Consider the following 14,198-nt stretch of genomic DNA (forward strand, 5'->3'; position numbering starts at 1 on the left):
AAGATTTTTGATACTCTTATGATCTTTAATAGTGGTGGTTTTTTTTTTTTAAATGACCTTTTAATACACTTCTAAAACAGGATTGATACTTTACTCGGGAATGAATATAGCTGAAAAATTTTACTTTTCTTTTAATACATAGCTATAATGTAGCACTTTGCATCATTAGATCTCAAAGAGTTTGACAAAGGAGGGTTTTAAAGCTGGGGATACTGAGAGAGACAGAGGTAAAAGTATCTTCTGAAGATTACCCAGTAGGCCAATGTCAGAGTTGGAAGTAGAACCCAGGTTTTCTGAGTCCCAGTGCAGTGCTCTATCCACTAGGCCAGTGTTTCTCAATGATTGGTCTGTTGACTTGGCACCAGTCCCTGAGATTTTCTTGGCATGGTTTAGGAAGGCAGCAAGCTGGTTTTTGATCTCAAAAAGGTTGAGAAACACTGCATTAGGCAACACTGCAGGTACTGCTGTGTCTCATTAAATCATTCAGAACCAAATTCTTTCCTTTAGATATGTGTGAATCTTTTTACGAAGTTCAGAGGAAGCCACTAGATAAATGTATTCAAAGTCAGAATTTGTTTATTGCTTGTTAAAGCCTCTGTCTAGTTAGAGAATAAAACTAGAAGTCAGCAAAAATCCTGGTTCTTAATTTTGCACAAGGCACTGTGGTAAATTCACGTTGCCATAGCTAGTGGGTTGCTTTTGTTTCCAATACATCTCAATCTTTTTTTTTTAAAAAAGTGTATTTTATGTAAAAACTGAGTCTTTTCTAGCAGTGTTGCCCAATCTTATTACACAGGAGGGCCACATAAATCTAAGCACAACCTTGTGTGAGCCAAACAGATTTTACATAGTTTAATAAGATTTAAAGTCACTAATGTTGATTTTTGTTTTAAGTTCAGCTTGTTTTGTATATGTTAGACAATACTGTATGTATAAACAGCCTATTTGCAAACTTGTGTAAACTAAGGCTATGGCTACACTACGCAGCTCTTAGTGACATGGCTGTGCCACTACAGCCATGTTGCTAAAAGACGCGCAGTGTAGCCGCTGTTTGTCGGCAAGAGAGACTCCTGCCGGCAAAGCGCTGTTCACACTGATGCTTGTCTTCGACAAAACTTTTGGGGAGGTGTCTGTTTTTTTTTAAATCCTTCTGAACGACAAAAGTTTTTTGTCTTTCACTTGCCAGTGTAGACAAACCTGATGACAAAATGATGATGAATCGGCTGTAGGTATATTATGTTAAAGCAGGCTTCAGGCCTTATAAAATGCTCTTTTGGGCCGTATATGGCCTGCAGGCCATAGAATAGAAACCTGTGAATATTTGTAGTGTAAATAGGGCTTGTGGCAATTAAGTTTCTTGTGTGAACATCAGTTTAAATTCTTTGTGACTGAACTGAAATATCTGTTACTTTTAGACTGTTTCGTGCATAATGCTTTAATGCTTGGGGTGGACACGCTTCAGAGGAGAGTTTTTAAGTTCAGCAAAAATAGTTGGGAAAGAAGAATAACAAAAAAAATTGACATTTTTAACTTTTGTACTGCTGCCATTTTTAAAAACACCTTTGTGCCAAAGTTGACAATGAACCTACCCAAAAATAATTAAAATGTTGAGCTAAAATGTTTTATCTACATCACTTGTGATGGAGCTTCACAAATATTGACTTTTATTTTCTTGTAGTACCTGTGGTAAAACCTACAGTATTACCTGGAAACAAAGCTCTGTCCACAATTTCACCACAAGCAGCTGCCGCTCAAAAGAATAAACTGAAAGAACCTGGGGGAGGTTCTTTTAGGTAAGGAACCAAAATCCTTGTTTCTGTACACCAGGCCTGAACACTGAAACCACAGGCTTTGCAGTGACTTCAGTGGTGCATTGGGTCAGGGCTATATAGATTTGGGGGGGAGAGGGGAAGTATTTTGAGGAGGCTTCTTCTATGTGCTCGTTTGTTTCTTAAAGATTTTTTTCCCCTCCAAGCTGTTGTTGGTCTCTTAGCTTACTGGTACCTAAAACAGTGCTCTCAAATGTTTTGTCTGGGCAGCAAATAGAAAGTATTCCTCCATCTGTCTGCTATGCTCAGCCTTCCTCCACTCCACTTTATGCTGAACACATCTGCCACCCAGCCTTTTCAATAGTAGTGGCTGCATTCTGCTGCTGTCTTGTGGAAGCAATGTAATCTGGGTTTCTGCAAGATGTGAAAACCTCCAGGATGGTGGAAGAGAGGACCTGTGAGAGGAGCAGGGCAAGGGTGTGAAAGCACACTCAGGGTTCTAGTTCTAAGCTGAATGACTATTTAAGGAACAAAAAAAACATTTTGCCGCCTCCTGTTTTTGTATGATCAAGCCAAATTTACAAGTTTACTTTATTGACTGCAGATTTGCAATGTTCTTACTTGGATAAATGTGAAGTGTATATCATTGTCTGTACTCATGGGGAAGAGACAGCTATAACTTTTGACCTATTTGTACATGCTTTCAAAGTTATTGCTACAGTACCGCAGTTCAGGCCAGCTGCACCTGTATTTCTCCAGTCTATGGTCCTGAGGACACCCACTCCAGGTTCCTCAGCCATACCTGTTTTGGGCAGAGATGTATGCCTCTCTCTCTCTTGACTGGGAGTTTTCCCTGGGGTTCCCTCTCTACATTGTCAGACTGCCCAAACCTACTTTGCTTCCCCCCCCCGCCCCCGACCCCTCGGAGGCTATAAACAGCATAATTGCCCATAGGTATAAGTTACCACACTTGCTTTTCCTAAGCAAGCACATTTATTCTTAAAGTGAATGCATTATGGGGAAAACATCTTAAAAACAATAAGAGACTACACACATGCTAATCTTACCTGTGGTCACTCCTCAGCTCCAGAATGGGTTCTGCCAGGTGATCAGTCCTTCAGATCCCACCAAGGGGTTTTTCTGTGGTTACAAGTTCATGACCTCCTGGGCCCAGAACAAGCATGCCCATGGATTTGAGAGTTACTCCTTTATGCAGTTTGGGTTTTTGATCTGGGAATAGGTAGAGTGTAATTCTGAAGGATATATTAATTCTAAGTTTGATTTCATTAAGCAGCAAGAAAATGAAGTCTTCTAAAATTCTAATTTTATTTTGTGGGGTAGTAGAATTGATTGGGCATAGGTATTGACAACTGAAGAGCTTTTAAGTCAGTTTCTTATGCAGCAGAGTTGTAGAACTTGTGTTATATACAGTTATATTGAGCAGCATGTCTATACATGTCCTAAATATGTTGTAACGATTTTTCTCTTTCCAAGGGATGATGATGATATTAATGATGTTGCGTCAATGGCTGGAGTCAACCTATCAGAAGAGAGTGCACGGATATTGGCAACAAATTCTGAGTTAGTGGGCACGTTAACAAGGTCCTGTAAAGACGAAACCTTCTTACTTCCAGGATCTTTGCAAAGAAGGATACTAGAAATAGGTATGTTGACACCTGCTACTTTAATTGTTATAAACACTAGTTTCACTAAATCTGTTTTCTTAAAAATCTATTTAAAAATAAATATGCCTGAATAGTTTTATGCATTGGTATTATTTGCAACTGCTATAAACTTGATATTAGAAAAAATAACACACGTGTTTGAAAAGCTCCTAAAACTGTGGTTCTTGGATAAGAGTTGCTTGTTTTTTATAGCAAAATAAATATATCACTAGATCTGACTGAAAACCTTTTGCTGAATTTTTTACACTGTAAGCCGACCAAAAATCAGTAACAAATATTGGGTGAAAAACTGGAAAAACATTTTCACCAGCTATCTAATAATTCACACTAATTATAAATTGTAAATTACTTTTGTAATTAGTGAGTAAATAGAGCAATGATACTATGTCATAAAACTTTATTTATTTTATTTATCTCTAATACTTCATAGCATACTGGTAAATCTTCTGTGGCATATTTTGTAGTGCTTATGAAAACTTAGTAGAGTGAGACCTTCTCTACAGAATCACATGTTAAATCTTGGCTGAGAAATACATAAGGCCTCTATTTTTTGTTCGTGAATTACTTTCAAATTTTGGAAGTTGGGTTAGCTGTACAGTAAGTCCTCACTTTAACATTGTAGTTTTGTTCCTGAAAAATGCAACTTTAAGCGAAACGATGTTAAGCGAATCCAGTGTCCCATAAAAATTAATGTAAATGAGGGGGTTAGGTTCCAGGGACATTTTTTCATCAGACAAAAGACTATATTACACCACAACACACACACACACACACACACACACACACACACACACACAAGTTTTAAACAAACAATATAATACTGATACACAGTGGTGATGATTGTGAAGCTTGGTTTAGGTGGAGGAGTCAGAGGGTGATAGTTCCTTACTGCTAAATGATAACTAGCAATTGGCTGAGCCTCAAGGGTTAACTCTCTCTCTGCAAGGCAGCAGGAATGAGGGAGATACAGTGCATTTCACTTAGTACACTGCATTGTTAATTAGATCAGCTTGCTGAGACCACAGCGTTGCAAGCTCCTCTGTCCTGAGCCCTGCTCTAGGGAAAATGGGGTAAGCGTGTGCAGAGCAGAGGGGAAGGGACACCCTGACATTAGCCCTCTTCTCCCACACATCAAGCAGGAGTCTTGGGAGCAGCTCCAAGGCAGAGGGCAGGAGCAGACATGGCAGTGGGGGAGGGACACAGCTGAACTGCAGGCAGCTGCTGCCAGGAGACTTAGGGGAGCAGGGAACTGATGAGGGCTGCCGGTCCACTGGTTCCAAGCCCCCACCAGCTAGCTGCAAGGGCTTCTTATCCTGTAAGCAGTAGACCAAAGCAAGTGGCTGCAAATGACGTTAGACAGGAGCATTACACAACTTTAAATGAGCATGTTCCCTAATTGAGCAACAACGTAACAATGGAGCAAGTAATTAAGAAATCATCTGCAACACTTGGAAGTGGTAAGGTGATAGGGAATAGCCAGCATGGATTTGTAAAGAACAACCATGTCAAACCAATCTGATAGCTTTCTTTGGCTACGTCTTCACTACCCGCCATATCGGCGGTAGCAATCGATTGCTCGGGATCGATATATCGCGTCTCATCTAGACGCGGTATATCGATCCCGAACGCGCTTATATCGATTCGGAACTCCACCAACCTGAACAGAGTTGCGGAATCGACATGGGGAGTCACGGACATGATCCCGACCGTGAGGCCGGTGAGTAATTCGATCTTAGATGCTTCAACTTCAGCTACGTTATTCACGTAGCTAGTTGTGTATCTGAGATCGATTTTCCCCGTGTGTAGACCAGCCTTTGATAGGATAACATCTTGTGGATAAGGGGGAGAAGCGGTGGATGGTATACCTAGACTTAGTAAGGCATTTGATCGGTCTCGCATGATATCCTTATTGATAAACTGAGCAATACAATTAGGTGGGGCTACTATAAGTGGGTGCATAACTGGCTGGATACCGTACTCACAGAGTAGTTATTAATGGCTCCCATCCTGCTGGAAAGGTATACAATGGGGTTCCACAGGGGTTCTTTTTGGACGGCTCTGTTCAATATCTTCATCAACGCTTAGATGTTTGCATAGAAAGTACGCTTATTAAGTTTGCAGATGATACCAAACCGGGAGGATTACAACTGCTTTGGAGGAAAGGGTCAAAATTCAAATGATCTGACAAATTGGAGAAATGATCTGAGTAAACCGGATGAAGTTCAATAAAGACAAATGCAAAGTGCTCCACTAGGAAGGAACAATCAGTTCACATATACAGAATGGAAGAGACTGTCTAGGAAGGAGTATGGCCGAAAGAGATCTAGGGGTCATAGTGGACCACAAGCTACATATGAGTCAACAGTGTGATACTGGTGCAAAAAAGCAAACGTGATTCTGGATGCATTAACAGTGTGTTGTAAACAAGACACGAGAAGTCATCTTTCCGCTCTACTCTGCGCTGGTTAGGCCTCAATGGAGATTGTGTCCAGTTCTGGGCACCGCATTTATAGAAAGATGTGGAGAAATTGGAGAGGTCCAGAGAAGAGCACAAGAATGATTAAAGGTCTTGAGAACATGACTATGAAGGAAGGCTGAAAGAACTGGGTTTATTTTGTTGGAAAAGGAGACTGAGAGGGACATGATAGCAGTTTTCAAGTATCTAAAAGGGTGTCATCAGGAGGAGGGAGAAAACTGGTTCACCTTAGCCTCTAATGCTAGAACAAGCAATGGCTTAAACTGCAGCAGGGAGATTTAGGTTGGACATTAGGAAAAGGTTGGCTAACTCAGGGTAGTTAAACACTGGAATAAATTGCCTAGGGAGGTTGTGGAATCTCCATCTCTGGAGATATTTAAGAGTAGGTTAGATAAATGTCTATCAGGGATGGTCTGGACAGTATTTGGTCCTGCCCTGAAGGCAGGGGACTGGACTCGATGACCTCTCGAGGTCCCTTCCAGTCCTAGAGTCTATGAATCTATGAATGTTAACCAGGATGACTTTAAGTGAGGAGCTACTGTATTGTAAAATATGTCTTTGCAACAGGGTGGTACTAAAAGCATCATTTCAATTTTAATCACAGGTAAAAAACATGGGATAACGGAAATCCATCCTGATGTAGTTAGCTATGTATCGCATGCAACACAACAAAGGTTACAGAATCTTGTAGAAAAAGTATCGGAGACTGCCCAACAGAAGAATGTTTCTTATAAGGTAATTAAATTTTAATTGTGCAAATTGATAGTGTTCTGCAAATTATGCTCTCACCTCTGGGCAGATGCACTGAGATCTGATCATGGACTGCACTGAAACTTGGGGCTGCTTATAAGGAGCATTTGCAAGCCCCATAACAAGGGTGGGTCTAGACAAAATCTCTAAGTACACCTCTACCTCGATATAGCGCTGTCCTCGGGAGCCAAAAAAATCTTACCGTGTTATAGGTGAAACCGCGTTATATCGAATTTGCTTTGATCTGCCTGAGCGTGCAGCCTGACCCCCCCGGAGCACTGCTTTATCGCGTTATATCGGGTCACGTTACCTCGAGGTACAGGCGTAGTATTATTTTTGAGTGCCCAACCTTGTCTACTACTATTATAGCTTTTGTGGGAACTGGCATCACAGGCAGTAAAATGGCAGCTCCCAATACACAAAGGGGACGGAATGGAGGACAGACAGGAGGAAGGTTGCAGTGTGATGATATTGCAAACTAGCTTGCCTAGGCTTTCGTGTTTTTTGAGCACATTGGCTTGAGAATTAGAGGTTCTCTCTTGGTCATATGCCGTGGATCATTTCAGTGGGCAAGATAGAAAGCTCTGTTGGATGACTGAAATTTATTATAGAAAAGTTATCTATTGCAGTTCCTTTTGAAAGAATCATATATATTTTAGTGTACAAAAAGTTTAATTAGAACTGGCCTAATTACGAAAAAATTAAAGTTTGTGTTCACTGTGTGGACCCTGGTTAATGTACCTGTCCAAAACAATCAAACATACTTATTCCATGCAATAGTCTTTCTATAGAATTTAAAAAGAATGTTTTGCAGTAACTAACTTTTTTTTTTAAAGTAGGAGGTTTAATATGAAGCCTGTCAGAGTTGAGATTTCCTCTTGAGAATCTAAATAAGCTAGACTAGAGTATGCACATAGTGATATTTTCTATATTTTATAAAAAGATGTTATAAATTTAAGATAATCAACAAAGGAGAATGAAGACCCAAACAAGATATGTGGGTGGATTTAAAGTAGCAGACTGCGACTTTATAAACTTTTTAAATGGATAGGAAACTGTCCCCCTTCCCACCTATCACATATTAATAGAGTCCAGCGTGGGATTAACTGGCCATAAACCATACGGCCACAAGGAAAGGAGGGAAGTCTTCCCTCAGCCTAACCCTCCATACCTGGACATGAGATTCAGTCTAGGTGCTGAATCCCAACAACCTCTCAACACAAGGGGGAATTATGGTACAGATGAGGTGCTCTAATCTGTACAAGATTTAAGACCTTACTTCCACCCCACAGACTAACAAGGTCTATGCCAGTCATCTCCTAGGTCCCAGGTAGCTCTAGGAGTTAGCTTCCAGAAGCCTCTTCTCCACACTGGATGTTAGTTGCATATTGCAAAAATAGCTGAGTTTATCGACTTCTGCCCCTTCTTTTCAAATTCTGGTCTTTTATCCTTGCTATTCTAATGAGTCAAGCCCCCAGGATGCTGTGAGGAGTATTGGGGTGGGGAAACACACTGGACACCTTTCTAATTTTGCCCAGGAGGGAAAACTTCATCGCCTCCCATTGCCGTCTCCCCTCCCCTAAATAAAGAAAACGTAGCAGTCTGGACATACACCCAGCAAACCTGGAATCCTAGCACTTGCATCTACAACTTCCTGTAGGGGAAGGCAGATGGGGCAGCATCTTGGGGCACTAAAAATGATGGGCCTACTCTGGAAGGACTGTGATGGAGCCATTCTGTTCCTTTGCTTTACCTCAGTTGGCCTCTGAGCAGCCAAGGGAGGAGAATATTCCTGTTTGTTCCCTCCCACCTCTACCCCTATCCGCGCATGTGCTCTAAGAAGGTACTTGGAGGCTGAATGATCATCGTGTTCCTTCCAAGCAAGTGATCATCCACTGCTGGTCTGATCAACATCCTTCATCTGTCACTGCTGCAGTGGGGTTGGGAGTGGAGACAGCAGTCAGTCTCTTAGGGAGGGAGAATTAAAGACTCAAATAAATGTGAATTCCGTAGATGATTCATGTAAGAACTGATAGAACACTGCCTCACAGAGCACAATTTAAAAAAAACCACCTCTATGAAACGTGTTTAAAAGGCCAAAGTTATGTGATATTACTTAAGTCACTGATGAGATCAAAGAACAATACAGAGTGCTTGGTTTTTTGTTGTTTTTTTTTTTTTAATGGATTTTAGCCAGTTTGACTGGTTTAAAGATAAACTTGGTGTTTGAAGAAGATTAAGTGAGCATTTGAGCTTAAAAGCATGGGATCTTTTTAAACTGTACAGGACCAGCTACTAGCTTTGTTTTTAAGATTTGTAATGAAACGCGTTTTTGCTGCATTTTCAGGATGATGAAAGATATGAGCAAGCAAGTGATGTTCGGGCACAGCTCAAGTTCTTTGAACAACTCGATCAAATAGAAAAACAGAGAAAAGATGAACAAGAAAGGGAAATTTTAATGCGTGCAGCAAAGGCAAGTGCTTCAACTTTTACTTAGATTTGCAAAGTCACGTTTGACGTCAAAAGAATAAGGTGCCTTTTATTCTATAAGACATGCAGTGAAAGAGAGGACTCTTTCTAATCTCAGCTTAGAGAGCACATACTTTAGCTAGAGCTCTGCTATGCTTTCCACTGTAAATCATGTAATGTAGCCCCCTCCCTGCCCCATTTCATTCCCATAAATAAAAAAAAAAAAAAAAAAATTAAATCTAAAATTTAAATCGTGCTCTGAGCAAGAGAGAGACTTCTGCAATATTTTTATAGTCATTGGTCCTCCATTGTAGATTAATCTCCTTGCTTGCTTTGAGAAAAGAAGAAACCAAGAGATTAAATCTGCATGAGGCAATATTTGAACTGGAAAACGAATATTTATAGTTAGTGGGTAGAGGAAGGGATTTGCTGACTCTTAGACCCTGGTTTTTCTGTTTCTTTAAGCGAGCAGTTATTCAATTTGTGTAAGCAACTATAGTCACTGCTAGTCCAATTGGCAGTTAACCATTTAACTGGTCATTGTTCAAGCAGTTACCTGATTTGCATGGGCAGTTAGGTGGGTAATAGTACGCCAGAGAGGTAACATTTCACAAAGGTCAAGGTCAAGTTCCCTTTTTGCAGGCATAGATTTAATCTGTGTTTGTGAATGAAATAAATCACAAGCTCCAGTCTGTGTAGTTTGAGCCCCTATGCAGGTAGCAAGAGACATGAATATTCAGATACTTGGGTGCCATTTATGTCCACCAGAAGAGTGGTGCTCTTTTTCCTTGCTGCATATTCTTGATGCACGGTTACAGTGAAGTAGAATTTTTATGGAAGCAATTTGTCTACTTAAGTCAAATGCAAAATAAGAACTCTTCTGTATTAATTGGATGCTGATTCTGAATAAAGAAATGAACAGTGATTTTTCAAGTATCGAAGTGAAATACTGAAACAGTGAATGTAGCAATGACTTTTGAATTCCTTAGTGAAATACTGAATTAATGTATATCATCAGTAACTGTACCTTCTGTGATGAGTGCTGTAGAAATCCATAGAATCTGGGTGCCATATGTGTAATGATTCATAAAGTCTTAGAGAGACTTGCATTAAGAGAAGAAATCCCAAACTTGGGTGCCCTAAGTTACCTAAAAATAACTTTACATATCTATCTACAAAGTGGTCCGATTTTTCAGAAGTGCTGAGCACCCTCTTCTCCCATTGAAGCCAATGAAATAATTTAAAGAAACTACATATAGTTTAGTGTCCACTTCTTTTGCAATTTTATTAATTTATGTACTTCTTCCTCCTATACCCTTTACCAATATACAGTCTCGGTCTAGACAAGAAGACCCAGAACAGCTAAGGTTGAAACAGAAGGCCAAGGAGGTACGTGTTCAGATGAGCATGTCATTTAACAATCTAAATATTCTCAGAAAATCAGAAAGGGGGAAAAATTGAATTGTAACTTTGTTCTGAAAAACACAGATGCAGCAACAAGAGCTAGCACAAATGAGACAGAGGGATGCCAACTTAACTGCATTAGCTGCGATTGGTCCTAGAAAGAAAAGAAAAGTGGATTCTCCAGGATCTGGATCAGGGACAGAGGTACAGTATAATTATAACTCTTGCATGCAAATATGCTAGGGTTTTGTTACCCTGGCCTCCTCAACAGTATTTCCTTTTATTATTTTTTCCCTTGTTGCTGAAAGTTTCCTGAGCAGCAGAAATTATTTTAAAGTGCAGAAAGAATATTTGATCCAAAGACTGGGGCTAATGTTAGCACTGCTTCCATGAGCAGAACATAGTAGAACATAGTAGATCAGGCCCAAGAGAGGAAACTTTGGAACTGCTGACCTTGCAGCATGCGTCCCTCCCAATCCCAGCCATGTTCAGCCTCCACAATGTTGGAGGAGGCAAACTGGCAAGAGGAGGTGGTAGTGGTTGCTTTCCGCATGGTAATTTCTCTCTCTACCAAGAGGTGTGTGCGTGTTAAATAAATAAAATCCTGTAACTTTATGGCTCTCCCACAGTAGGTTGGAATCCCCTGAAAGGGATTTGGGAAGGGGAATCTTCCAGAACTGAAGTCAGAGGTTAGGTCTCTAGGAGGATACATGTTCCAATGATACAGAGAAGAGACCAGGGGAGACAGTGCAGTCAGTTACCTTGTTAACAGTAGCCAAACTGTAGACTTTCTTTACTGCTCACCTCTTTGGGTATGTCTACACAACAGCTGGAAGTGTGCTTCCCGGTGCAGGTAGGCAGGCATGTTAGCTCTGCTTGAATTATGCTAAAAATACCAGTGCAATCCAGGATGTGTATTTGGATGGCTAGCCCAAGGTACCATCCATTCCAGTCCTGTCTAGACTGCTACTCTCAGGGTGCTAGCTGGAGCAGAGCTAGTGTGTCTGCCTACCCACATGGGAAAGTATGCTGTTAGCTACAGCTGATGCACCCCTCTTCTTTGAGTCCCTATGTGTATTCCGTTGTGGGTATGCATATGTTCCATGTGCCTGGAGCTGGAGAATTTCGAAAGCAGTGTTCGTTGGTCCACACATGCACCTTGGCTCACCTCATGCATCTGACCGAAGAGATAAAGGAACCGGGCAGGTAGACCAGCTGCCTTTCCATTTCCTTCTCACCACCATAGGGTCCGGGTCAGAACCCCCAGCGTCCAAAGCTTCAGCTTTCTTCTTTATCTGTGACTATTTGGATATCTGTAAATAGTCTTTATAGTTCTAAAGTTTTAAAGGTTTTTTATCTGATAGTTTGAGTTTTATGGTTAGTCAGTCTCCCCAACCTGGTACCTCTTGGGTAGCAGACTATGCCCATAACTCCAGGCTTCAAAATTTGTGCTTCCTGTCCATGATCCTTTTCAGTCAGTGACAACTGTTAATGCTGCTCATACTGCCTCGGGGAAGCCTACGTTGCAGCAAGGCGCAATATCTGCCATTTGTTCCTCACCTGGAAAGGATGGAAACTTTGCCTTAGGAAGCACCTAATGGAAAAGGCCATGAAGCTGCACTCAGATCCAGGCTGGGGTACCCTTCAAAACTCCCCTCCCCCCATCAGCTTGACTCAGTAAGGAGTGGGCATTTCCTGCCACAACGTCCAACTCAGGAGAGAGGGAGTCTATCTCCACAGATCCCTCGGTGAGGTTTTACCAGGAGAGCAAGGAGCATTCTCACAAGCACAAGGCTAAGTCTCGAGATCCGCTTTGAAGATGTTGGATTAAACCCTGCCTAATCCAATCAAGTCTTTTAAACTCAGCTCAAGAGAACTTAAAGTGTACGAAGTCTCAGAGACATGACAAGAAAGCTCACATATCTAAGGCGCCATCAATGCCGGATTACAGTCCAGTGGCACGGATGCCTCCAGTACATTGCAAACCCTGGTATTTGTGGGCACCAATGAAGACCGATTACCAAGAGCCTTGGTTATTTGCAGTACTGGTTTTGTCTTCAGTGGCTGTGGCAGAGACTGTCTCTACTGCATCTCCAGTGGTTCAGGTGAACAGGACCCCTCTCGCTCCAGAAAGAGCAGAGACCTATGCTCTTCCTAAGGATGTCTTTGCTTTCCCAGACCTGGAGTTTCCTGCTCCACTGGGTCCCTCCCTGTTGAGAGAGGCTGTAACTCCACCAGGGGAGCTGGCCTTTGGGAGGAGTTTGTCTCCCATTCCATCTTTGAGCTATGATTTTCCCTCCAGTGACACCGTCAGTACTACCGTTGGAACCAGAATTGGTTGTCACCTCACTGGGAGATTGTCTTGCCTGATGAACCATTATTCCCTCCTCCAAGACACACCTTCCCAGTAAGAAGACCTGGCCCAGTTTGGGACCTTTCTCCACCTCATCACCTGCCTTGTAGCCATTGATACCCCATAGTATGGGGAGCTCCTTGATCCCCATTTGATCCATCTTTTTGGCCATACTCAACACAAGCTCCTGGAAGTCCTTCAGTCCTCCGGCTCCAGTCTATTAGCACTCTCTGTTAACAAATCCATCATGGAGCTAGCTAGAGTGGCTGGCATACTCCAGCTACTGCGCTTCTATTCCAAGATGGCAGGGAAACAGTATTGTGTCCCAGCGAAAGGGATGCAATTTCTGTTCTCTCACTGCTCCTAACTCTTTTTAGTCATCCAGGCTGCCATGGAGAAATCTAGGCAAGACTGCCCCGATCTACTGTGACTGACAAGGAGGGCACGCGCCTTGACTTGTTGGGGAAAAAAGATCTTTTCTTGTTCTAGCTTCCAGTTCATGATAGCTATAAGTGCCTCATAGTTGGCTAAGTACGAGTTCCTTAACTATTCCAAATTCATGTACTTTACTGACATTCTCCCACAGCAGAACAGAGCTCATTTCCAGGCTCTCAAAGAGGAAGTCAAAATGGTTGCCAGGACCACTGTACAATCACAATAGATGTGGCTGATGCATCGTTCAGGACAATGACGCCTGCAATTTTAATGCTCAGGGAGTCATAGCTCCGTATCTTGGGGTTTCTCAGGGAGGTCCAGAACAAGGCTGATGACCTACCCTTCAATGAGACTCGTCTATTTAATCACTAATTACACACTTTTAAGGACTCCAGGACTACCCCTCTGCTCCCTAGGAATATTACACTTGCCCCAAAGAGAATTCCACCAGCAGTCATACAATCCTAGACTAATGGTTTAACAGTTCTTCCATCAGAGACCTTGAGAACCCATAAGAGACAAAAGGTTCTAAAAGGGTTCAAAAGACTCACTTCCCCACACCATCTGCAGCAGGTTCCTTATCCCAATCCCAGCTCTCAGCTAAATGTTTTTGATGACAGCTCAAGAGATGCAAACCATTAAGTTTAACACTTCCTGATTCCTATGTACCCTTTGTGGATAGTCTAATACTCTTTCAACATCGAGAGTGCAATAACAATGGATGGGTGCTGAATGTCATCCAGTCTTGCTATATGATATAGTTTATGTTCCTACCACCTCTGAAGTCCTCATCTCCACCTCCTCTAGGGGCTGTTTTCACAAGGACATTATCAGACAAGAAGTGGAATTTCTCTTAT

The 14,198-nt window shown here is 41.8% G+C and overlaps 1 protein-coding gene across 1 annotated transcript in view; it reads left to right on the top strand.

The window, feature by feature from the left end:
* TAF4 (TATA-box binding protein associated factor 4) overlaps positions 1 to 14,198 on the top strand; it is a 68,725-nt gene that overhangs the window by 43,811 nt on the left and 10,716 nt on the right. The window contains exons 10-15 of the mRNA XM_032802278.2: positions 1,679 to 1,793; positions 3,264 to 3,433; positions 6,535 to 6,665; positions 9,028 to 9,153; positions 10,482 to 10,538; positions 10,638 to 10,757. Coding sequence (XP_032658169.1) covers positions 1,679 to 1,793; positions 3,264 to 3,433; positions 6,535 to 6,665; positions 9,028 to 9,153; positions 10,482 to 10,538; positions 10,638 to 10,757 — 719 coding nt within the window. The remainder of the gene's footprint in view (positions 1 to 1,678; positions 1,794 to 3,263; positions 3,434 to 6,534; positions 6,666 to 9,027; positions 9,154 to 10,481; positions 10,539 to 10,637; positions 10,758 to 14,198) is intronic.

Source organism: Chelonoidis abingdonii, chromosome 14 (genome assembly GCF_003597395.2).
Source record: "Chelonoidis abingdonii isolate Lonesome George chromosome 14, CheloAbing_2.0, whole genome shotgun sequence".
Taxonomy (NCBI): domain Eukaryota; kingdom Metazoa; phylum Chordata; order Testudines; family Testudinidae; genus Chelonoidis; species Chelonoidis abingdonii.